The sequence below is a fragment of the Myotis brandtii genome, unplaced genomic scaffold, assembly GCF_000412655.1.
Source record: "Myotis brandtii unplaced genomic scaffold, ASM41265v1 scaffold1185, whole genome shotgun sequence".
In the NCBI taxonomy this organism is placed as follows: Eukaryota; Metazoa; Chordata; class Mammalia; order Chiroptera; family Vespertilionidae; genus Myotis; species Myotis brandtii.
The window spans coordinates 185,045-196,035 of NW_005354117.1; the positions used below are offsets into that span (position 1 = coordinate 185,045).

At 44.8% G+C, this 10,991-nt stretch overlaps 2 protein-coding genes across 2 annotated transcripts in view; one reads left to right on the forward strand and one right to left on the reverse strand.

The window, feature by feature from the left end:
- The window catches only part of ARL15 (ADP-ribosylation factor-like 15), a 28,623-nt gene that overhangs the window by 8,716 nt on the left and 8,916 nt on the right, over nt 1-10,991 (reverse strand). The gene's annotated exons all lie outside the window — the stretch shown is intronic.
- LOC102248185 (sodium/bile acid cotransporter) lies at nt 6,522-9,404 on the forward strand. Its single transcript, XM_005858459.2, has 2 exons — nt 6,522-7,028; nt 9,175-9,404. Exons 1-2 carry the CDS (start codon nt 6,823-6,825, stop codon nt 9,380-9,382), a joined length of 414 nt encoding a protein of 137 aa, XP_005858521.1. The 5' UTR covers nt 6,522-6,822; the 3' UTR covers nt 9,383-9,404.

The window sequence follows — 10,991 nt, forward strand, 5'->3', positions numbered from 1 at the left end:
GGAGCAGCCGCTCGCTCTCTGCATAATGAACCGTCACACGTGTGCCTCTGATTAATCGCGTGCTGTGTGCCCAGACAGATCAATCCGTCTTCTGTAATTAGCACGGAGATTTTTTCAAATCGACACAGTAAATTGATGGATTTGATAACATCGCGATCTTCGAGCTTCAAGGGCTTACATATTTAATCTGAATAATTCAGCAATATATAATCCTCCAGAAATGGGTCTTTTTCTTTCTCAGCCTTCCCCCATTCGTGATTTTTTTTAAGCCACAAACGTTAACTTTGCCTATTTATTTACAATAACTCCTCACTGGACAGCCACCCAGGAAATGGTGTGAGTGCTCCACAAAACTCATTTCCAATGAGTTGTAGCCTGAGGTGATTGACAAAGAATGTTTTACTGTCTAAGGCAGTGGTTCTCAACCTTCCTAATGCTGCGACCCTTTAATACAGTTCCTCATGTTGTGGTGATCCCCAATTTCATTGTTACAAATTGAACATAATTAAAGCATAGTGATTAATCACAAAAACAATATGTAATTATATATGTGTTTTCCTGTGAAAGGGTCGTTCGACCCCCAAAGGGGTCTCGACCCACAGGTTGAGAACCGCTGGTCTAAGGGGATAGACTGCCTTCATAGCTTTACGGTGATATCACTGACACATATAAACTGCACATATTTAAAGTACGCAGTTTGTCTCGACATGTGTGTGCAGCTGTGAAACCGTGGGGACGACCATGACAATAAGTGTACCCTCCCCCTCCCCAAATTTTCTTATGACCCTGTCAGCCCTCCAGACTACCCTCCCTTTGTCCCTGTCCCCACCCCACAGGCAATCACTAAAGTTCTTTGTCACTGAATACTAGTTTGCATTTTTCTAGAACTTTATAGAAATGGGATATAAATGTACCCCCGTGTGGGAACCCTAGGCCGTGCACTCCATTTGTCTGGCTCCTTCCATTGGGCATAACTATTCTGAGATTCGCCCGTGCTGTGGCATGTACCAACGGTCCGGTCTTTTTTATTGCTGCATCCTACTTCAGTGTATGGATATACCACGATCTGCTCACCTGCTCACCAACTGGTAGAAGGCGGGCTGTTGTCGAGTTGCGTCCTATCCTATATAATAAAAGGCTAATATGCAAATGGACCAAAGGGCAGAACGACCAGTCACTGTGACGTGCACTGACCACCAGGGGGCAGATGCTCAATGCAGGTGCTGCCCCCTGGTGGTCAGTGTGCTCCCACAGCCAACCTCCCCTGGTCGGCCAACCTCCCACGGTCCCTCCCCCTGGCCGGCCAGCCAACCTCCTGTGGTCCTTCCTCCCCCACCCGCCCGGACTGGGCGAGACGGCCCTGATCGGCCCCAATCATTGGCCAGGCCGAGAGACCCCACCTGTGCACGAATTCGTGCACTGGGCCTCTAGTTACAAACAAAGTGACTACGAACACCTGAGTTTTCATTTCTCCTGAGAGGGGACGGGCTCAATTATAAGATCCGTTTGCATTTGCCTCAAGAGCCGCCAGACTGTTCTCCGAAGTGGTGGCAGCATCTCCCACTTCCCCTCTCACCCTGAGCGCGCCAGTCCCTCCACATCTTCGCCAATACTCGCTGTGCTCGGGCTGTTCTATGGTAGACGTCTCACCGTGTGCGGTGATTTTAATCCCTGTTCCCCTCGTGACTGACGACGCTCGGCATCTCTGCACGGGCTTGCTTAGCTTTTGCATATTTTCTCTGATGAAGCACCCGTTCCAATTGCTTGCCCATTTGTAAGTGCCGTTTCTTTTCTTGCCATTAAATTCCGTGTATTCTTTATATATTCTGGATACAAGTCCTTCATCAGATATATGATTCGCCAATAAGGTTTTCGTAGTCTCTGGCTTGTCTTTTCATTATCTGACAGCCTTTCCAAAACCAGACATCTCTCCCTATCATAAAATCCAACTTGCCAACCTTCTCTGTGCGGCTCTGCTCCTGGTGTCTTACTCGAGAAATCCCTGCCTAACCGAAGGTCCCAAAACTGCACCGATGCTTCCTTCTAGATCTCTTCGTTTTAAGCTTCTATTTAGGTGTAGGGTCTAGCTTTACTTTTTTACATGCTTGATGGTTAGAGTACTTTTAAATCTTGTTTCATGTGTCATTATTTTTGTCTATTTGCTATTAATTTCTAACTTTATTGCATTTTAATCCGAAAACATTACACATGGTCATGAGTGTAAAGATTTCATGTGTATTTCAAAAGAACATGGTTTTCTGTGTGAGTATAAAATAACATAATTATCAGTGAGATCAATTTGTTAACTGGCTGTTGAAGTCCTTTATATATTTTTATTTATTTGATCTGTTGTCTTCTGAGAAAAGTATAGCTAAATTTTCTACTAATTACGGATCTCTTGATATTTTCTTACATTTTCCTGTTGTAGCTTTCTGTAGTTCAGAATTACGTAGTTAAATATGTAAAAGTTTATAATTACTCAGTTACCTTAGACTATTAATATGAAATCCTTTATTCTAGTTAATATTATTTGCTTTGAATTTCATTTCATCTGCTATTAATACAGGGTAGGGCAATAGTAGGTTTACAGTTGTGAGTATGTGAAACAGAGTTTATTCTTGTATTATTTATTAACTAGAGGCCTGGTGCACGAAATTCATGCGGGGGGCGGGGGGGGTCCCTCAGCCCAGCCTGCACCCTCTCACAATCTGGGACCCCCCTTGGGGGATGTCCAACTGCCGATTTAGGCCTGATCTGGCAGTCGGACATCCCTCTTGCAATCTGGGACCGCTGGCTCCTAACCGCTCGCCTGCCTGATCGCTCCTAACCACACACCTGCCTGCCTGATTGCCCCTAACCACTCGCCTGCCTGCCTGCCTGATCACCCACCCCTAACCGCCTCTGCCTCGACCGCCGCCGCCGCGGCTTCGTCCAGAAGGATATCCGGAATGAGGTCTGAAAGGTCATTCGGCTGTCCATTCTAATTAGCATATTATGCTTTTATTATTATAGATTATTGTATTATTTTCCACATGGACAACTGTAAGCCTCCTGCTGCTGCGCCCTGTATCACGCCAAGTATGTTCTCTTCAATGGTCTGTCCTTAGAGTATCTCTCATCAGATATTTGCAAATCATATATCTGAGGAAGCACTTGACTGCAAGTTTTTGTTGTACAAGTACCACTCATCACCAGATACAGCTGACTGTGTTATAATCATTTTCATAACACCCATGTTATAAAATGAAAATTTAATCCATTTACATTTGTTGTGATTACTAATGTTATAGATATTACCTATTTATCATAACTTTTTGTTGGTTATTTTGTGCTGTTTTTTTTTTCCATTCTAGCGTTTGCTGAATTTACCAAATTAAAAGAAAAATCTCTTTCAAAAAAGGTCTCATGAAAAAATTCATGATACAAAAAAAGCAAAAGTTGTATTTGATCTCATAAAATCTCACTTGATCCTCTAAGATGATTCATTATATTAACTCAGCGGTTCTCAACCTGTGGATCTCGACCCCTTTGGGGATCGGAATGACCCTTTCACAGGGGTCGCCTAAGACCATCGGAAAACACATATATAATTACATATTGTTTTTGTGATTAATTACTATGCTTTAATTATGTTCAATTTGTAACAATGAAAATACATCCTGCATATCAGATATTTACATGACGATTCATAACAGTAGCAACATTACAGTTATGAAGTAGCAACGAAAATAATTTTATGGTTGGGGGTCACCACAACATGAGGAACGGTATTAAAAGGGTCGCGGCGTTAGGAAGGTTGAGAACCACTGTATTAACTGAATGTTATGTTAACTGAATAAGCCTTTCTGATGGTTTTTAAATGTATGTATGTCACCTACATCATGGTTGTAGTGTTCACCCTTCACACTTAAAGATGTGCATTAACTTTGTGTTCTTTGGTTAATTACAACCTGCACTGACTTAGAAGAGCCTGCTTTTCATGGCTCTCTCTCCGGCCTGACTGCTGTTTGCGTGTGTGTTTCTGTGATCACAGATTCGCAGTCCCTCTGGGATGCGTCTGCCCTGGGCACCAGAGGGCTCAGTAGGTCTGAACACTCCTCTTCCATATTGGAGGCTCTTTTCCTTTTATTTCTTTGATTATTTTATTCTCTCTGGTTTCTCTTCACTCGCCTCTTAGAGCTCTTCTCAGACGGACGCTGGCGTGTGTGTAACGACTGCCCATCTCTTCGACGGTCTCCCACGTCCGAGGCCTTCCCTTCCCAAGGCCCTCGGAGGACACTCCCTCGCTCGGCCCTTCCTCTCACCAGTTTACATCTGAGCCGTGTCAGCCGGCATTTCCATTTACAATCTCAAAGTCAACTTTCAATTCCCTACGTCCTGCGCTGGGTGATTTTTCTTGAATGAAAACCCCCCTACGTCTCTCCCCAAACGTCGTCTTCTGACCCCTCTGCTGCCTCCAGGCCCGTGTCTTCTCCACCCCAAACGTTCTTCTGACCCCTCTGCTGCCCCCAGGCCTGTGTCTTCTCCTTCTTTTTTTTTTCCTGCTTCCCTGTAATTCTGAAATCTCCCAAAAGGAGAGGATGCGACTAGTTGGGTCATTCACCAGCATGTGTAGGCCACCTCTGTGGGAATAGGTTGGGCCAGGTCATCTCCTGGGTCAAGCTGATGACATTGGCTGCCCATGAATGGACACTCATCACAGTCTCAATCACTCATGAGAGGGCAGTGCAGACAGGTGGTACAAAAACCAGGTGAAGCAGGTAGTTGTGGCCATGAGATTTCCACAGATGGCAGGACTGTGACAGGAAACTTTGGGATGTGAATCTCTTCTCCTTTACCTATCTCTATATATAAAAGGCTAATATGCAAAGTGTCCCCTCAGGAGTTCGACTGGGAGACTGGGAGACCGGGAGTTCAATCACTCACTATGACGTGCACTGACCAGGGGGCGGCACGGAACGAAGGAAGGCCCCGGCCGGCAGCCAGCAGCTGGATCACCCACCGGCCAGGCCTAGGAACTCTACCCGTGCATGAATTTCATGCACTGGGCCTCTAGTGAGTAATAGTAGGAGCTACAGTTTAGTGAATGGTTTTGATATGGCAGGTCAGAGAGGTTGAGTGACTCATTGAAGTTTACACATCGTGAAACCAGCTGAAGCAGTTTCCACACCAGGATCACAGCAACGTCTATACTCGTAACCACTCTGCAGCCTCCAAGAGTGGGAGACCGAGCGAGTGAGAGCACGAGAGTAAATGCCCACAGAGAAAAAGGTCTGCCGGATTCATGGGGCAATTCCTATAGCCCGATGCCCTGCCCCTCCCATTATCCACTGCACTCTTTTGATGGGGTCAAAAACTATTTGGTCATTCGGTAGAAAGCAACAAAGGACAGGAATCCAAAAAGAGAAAAAATTCAAACTGCAAGAGCAAATGAACAGCTCATCAGTGAAGTCATGTAATAAAATCTGAAGCATGTGGTTATTGATGAAATCTGTGAAATTCCTTCCTATCCTGGGATAGGAACTGGTTAGTACAGGTGATATTTTATATGACCACATCAGTTGGAATATGGATTTAAAAAACATAGAAATGCAAAACTGCAGCTGAAATTTGAGGAAAATAAATTTTAAAATGCTACCAAGACAACCTTGTGGATCTAAGTAGTGCCACTGAATTGTACACTAAAAAAATAGTTAAAATGGCAACTTCTGTGTTATAATTTACGACTATTTTTTAAAATGGTACTAGGGATATCAAATATTACACATGTGAATGAACTGAAAACTGAACCAACACATATAATCATTACATTTGCTATGTGTATATACTTATATATCTTTACTAAACAATGAGCAAGACCAAGAGCGTTAAATCTGTGCATATATTTTATCATTTGGAGTGTGTCTTTCTCCATAATGCAAACAAGAAAATGCACTTTGAAAGTTTGCATCCTATGTCACCTGCTGAAAAATCTTAACATTGTAAATTCATTATAAATCTATTGAAAATTGAAAATTGTATTAAGATGCAACTATAAAAAATTTGTAATAAAACTCAACATTGCTTTCATATTGAATATTAACGTATTTAATAGTAATTATTAAGGGCAATAAATGTTGCTTTCACAGCACTTGCCTGGGATAAGGTGGACACCTGCATTGTTTCTATGATGCCATTATTACCCAAGATATTTCTGAAACTTCCTTTTGTAACCAATTTGCAGGTCACTCAAGAAAGGCACGTCTCTTTACATTTGGGATCTAAACCCACATTACCTGGCTTGATCACCCAATTTGCTTACCAGGTTCACTTCAAATGATTCTTGGCAACTTCCAAGAGTCAAATTCATCCTAGAATGTATGAGGTCCTTACCCATAAAGGAGGTATTTGAGACAAGTAGGACAGGTTCTAAGAATAACATCGATTAAGTTCCAAACTATTTGGAGCAATGGCAGTATTGTTGGATTGTGTACACAAGCAGTTAATGACTTTGCAAAAGAATTTTTAATTTACAAGAACCACTTTGCAGGAGGACTGAACAGTCTCATTCCTTCAGAGCCACTTACTGAAAATCTGCTATCCAGAGATGTCAACAGATGCTGCACTTGGCTTAGTCTTTAGTAACAAGTGTTAATTGGGTCTCTGTCCTCCAAGAAGCTTCCTAGCTACTGAAAAGAATCCCAAAAACATGGAAAATAAAGGTCTTTGTATTCCCTCCCACTTCGAATACCAATTTTTAAAAATTAAAATGTCTTTCACCTCCAGTGCCCACTTGGGCTTCACCATTACTCTCTGCTTCTCCCTATCCCCACCCCCCCTCTAATGGCCTTTTCTCGTCCTCATTCACAGGGAGGAATGGTCATCATGCTTTTGCTCAGTGTGGCCATCACAGTGCTCTCTGTCATCAACGTGGGCAAGAGCATCATGTTTGTCATGACACCCCACCTGTGGGCCACCTCCTCCTTGATGCCCTTCATCGGCTTCCTGCTAGGCTACGTTCTCTCTGCTGTCTTCCGCCTCAATGAACAGTAGGTATTACTTTAGTCTCACTGTTCTGTGGGCCTCATTCTTGTCCTGGTCTCTCAGGAAAAGGATGAGGAGATCTGAGGCCTGCGGAAGGCATTTCGCCAGCAATATGTTCAAATGCATCAACTGAACAAGGGACTTTAGACTGAAATATTGGGAAGGTATTGAATGGGTTAGAAACATTAATCCAAAGACCAACGGCATCTCTCTAATCATCCAAGAGCAGCAACTCATGGCTCCCTCCAGAGGCTAGATTCCATCTCCTGCCCAACTCCCTGGTAGCTAATGACACTGGGGTATCTCTGTGCCATTATGACAAATGTTGATCATATTCTTCCTCTTCCACATTTCCTCCTTTTTTCCTTTGACAAGAACACCATCAAGTGACAGCTCTGCTGACGTAGCTGGGACCTCGGCTAGAGTCTAATCCAATTCACAAACAGCTGCTACTTTAAGGGAATAGATAACTTTGAAAGCCTGGAATGGGAACATCAGGCACCCTGTCTATACAAAGCAGTGCATGTCCAGAACTTTTGCTCTTTTCAAGCATAGTAGACAAATGTTTATGCAGGAATTTACATTAGTAGCACCCTAGCACTCCCGCCCCCACCTCAAAAAACTTGTGTTTTAAAAATATAATTTTAAAATAATTATTCATACAAAAAACAAGTTGGGAGTTCCCAGTAGGAGGTGGGGTTGGGGAGCTGGGTAAAAAGGGTAAAAGGATTAAGAAGTACAAATTGGTAGTTACAAAATAGTCACAGGGATGTAAAGTATAGCATAACGAATATAGTCAATAATATTGCAGTAACTATATATGGGGCCAGGTGAGTACTAAAATTATCAGGGGATCACTTTGTAAATTATATAATTCTCTAACCACTATGCTGTACACCTGAAACTAATCCTCCTATATAATAAAAGGGTAATATGCAAATTGACCCTAACAGCTGAGAACAACCAGTCGCTATGATGTGCACTGACCACCAGGGGGCACACGTTAAATGCAGGAGCTGCCCCCTGGTGGTCAGTGCGCTGCCACAGGGGGAGCGCTGCTCAGCCAGAAGCCAGCTCATGGCTGGCCAGCGCAGCAGCAGTGGAGGGAGCCTTTCCGGCAGTGCTTAGGGGAGCAGGCCTAAGCCGTCAATTGGACATCCCCCAAGGGGTCCTGGACTGCATGAGGGCACAGTCCAGGCTGAGGGACCCCCTGAGTGCACAAATTTTCGTGCACCAGGCCTCTAGAATAAAATAATGAATATCAATTGTAATTAAAAATAAAAAATTTTACATAATTTTTAAAAATAATCATCCATTTTAAAAAAACATGCTAATAAAGACCAAATTAGTACAGGATATAACACATGGTGATACAGTAGAGTCAAAAGACTGCCAATGACTACTTGACGTCAACTTTCACGACAGAGTGGTATGGATCATATACGGCCCCAACATCACAGCATCAAGTACCGCCAGAGCAGTCTTCCTCATATGCTGAGACAGCTCTCAGGGGTTTTAGTGAATAACAATTATTTTAATACATTAATTACAATTCAATGAATTAAATGTACATTTATTAAATGTAAACATCCCATTCTTTAATTCATAAAATGGGAAGCAAAGCTGAGATTGTATTCCAATGATAGATAAATGTGGCTGAATCAAGTATATTTTTTTAATCATCACGTTTTAGAGTTAAAGGTAGCAAAGCCAGAAACTTGGGAACAGGACAAGATCTTCAGGTATTTCAATCCTCTACTATATGTTAAAAATTTTAATTGTCCTGTAAGTCCAATATAACAAGCCAATGATTGATACTGGCTCACACCTTCCTTTCCTCCCTCACCAACTGGACATTTCTCCAAATTTTAATTTAGTAACCCTACAAAAGTGGACAAATCATCCATTTCCAAGACAATAAAAAGTGATCTCATAAACACTCGCTTCATGAACCCACTTCCACAAGGCTGGATTGGTGATTTTAACATGTGTCGACTCCCCTTTTCCTGAAACCATGTGCACTCCACTCCCTGGCACACTTCCTGTCTCAGACTGTTAGAGTATCTGGGGGGAGAAGATAGGGAAGTGAGGCTGTACACTCATGCCTCTTCCGTGAGGGCATACGGGGTGGTTGTTTTGTAACCTACACAGATGCAGGCGCACTGTCAGCATGGAGACTGGATGCCAAAATATTCAACTCTGCTCCACCATCCTCAATGTGACCTTCCCCCCTGAAGTCATCGGACCACTTTTCTTCTTTCCTCTCCTCTACATGATTTGCCAGCTTGGAGAGGGGCTTCTCCTCATTGTCATCTTTCGGTGCTATGAGAAAATCAAGCCTTCCAACGGTGAGTACTGAATTATTCCCCTTGGAGATCTCACATATTGGAGAAAAACAAGCTTCCGGCAAGGACCTGTTAGATGGGGCTGTAACTATCAAGTCACTAGAAACCAGGTAGCAACAAGAAGTACGAAGGGGCCTTAGCCTGTTTGGCTTGGTGGATAGAGCGTCGGCCTGCGGACTGAAGGGTCCTGGGTTCGATTTCGGTCAAGGGCACATGCCTGGGTTGCAAGCTCGATCCCCAGTGGGGGGCATGCAGGAGGCAGCCAATCAATGATTCTCTCTAATCACTGATGTTTCTATCTCTCTCTCCCTCTTCCTTCCTCTCTGAAATCAATGAAATCAATAAAAATGTATATATAAAAAAAAGTACGAAGGGCCTCAAAGAGCCAAGGCTACTTCACTCACTGCAGTTTTGGGTGGAGTTTTTCAGCTGCTTACTCCATTTGCTCCGGGACAAGACCTGGAACGCGTCTGCCTATATCGCCGCCGTCTTCGTGTCTTCTCCTTCTGACTTTCCGCTGGGGGACTCCCTCCCTCGGGCTGTGCTGGGATCATCCGCGCCTTTTGTCTGAGAGGCTGCTCTGGCTCCTCCTCTGCTCATAGCTGCCTGCCTCTGGCCGTGAACAGGGACAAACCAGGGCTGCTCCTGCGGGGGCCTCCTCCCCCACCGGGCATCGTGCACTGCCGGGCGCTGCCCACCTTGGAGGCTAGCACCCACACTCCACGATGCACTTTGTGGGTAAACACAGCTGCCACCCACTACGCAGCACAGGAGGGAAGAAAAACAAAGGCAGAGCTCCACATGGAAAGCCCCAGTGAATCAACAGCTCCGACACGCGCCCGACGGACCATCGGATGCAGTCCCCGCCCCCCCCCCCAGGTCACGTTTCCACCGTCTGCACCTCAAGCTCGGTCTTGTCTTCCTGAATTACAGACGGAAATCTCTCTGCTACAGATTTAACTCGCTTTTGTTTGTTTTCTGATCTGCTTTGCCACGTTTACCAGATTTTGGCAAGGGAGGGAGAATGAGCCCATTTTAAAAGTCAACTTCCAATTCCCAGCCATGAGGGAGGCACATGCTTGGATGGAAAGCGGTAATGAACTTTCTCGGGCAGATTCCTCCCGTGATCGCCTCTCACAGGATGCCACTGGTGTGGGTGCGTCCCGAGGGGACGGCGATCCAGGCCGCTCGACGCAGCCTGCGCACAGGCAGTACCTGGGACCTCGCGGAAGTAAAAGCAACAACACGTGACGCCTCAGAGCGAACCTGACTGCTCCGCTGGTTCCGCTGGAGGAGCCGCCCGAGGACCGGCCGAGCCTGGGCGTCAGGAGGGGCTAGATCCCCCTTCGCCTGTCAGTTCAACTGTGAGAACCCAGTGCAGCGGTTTAATTTCTCCGGACAACGCCCATCATCGAGGTCACCAGCGTCACTCTCCCATCACAACAGCCTCAGACACAGGCTCAGGGGGTGTTCTACCTGTGACCTCACTGTATGGCTTCTCGCTGCTATGTACCCTCCAGCACAGTGGTTCTCTGGTTCTCAACCCTTTAAATACAGTTCCTCCTGTTGTGGCCCAACCATAAAATTATTTTCGTTGCTACTTCATAACTGTATAACTGTAAT

What these genes read in the sequence shown, in the direction of transcription:
- LOC102248185 (XM_005858459.2), top strand. Translation starts at nt 6,823, where the DNA reads ATGGCCTTTTCTCGTCCTCATTCACAGGGAGGAATGGTCATCATGCTT. An exon ending in GTCTTCCGCCTCAATGAACA is followed by an intron (nt 7,029 to 9,174) that starts GTAGGTATTACT and finishes TAACCTACACAG; the next exon opens with ATGCAGGCGCACTGTCAGCA.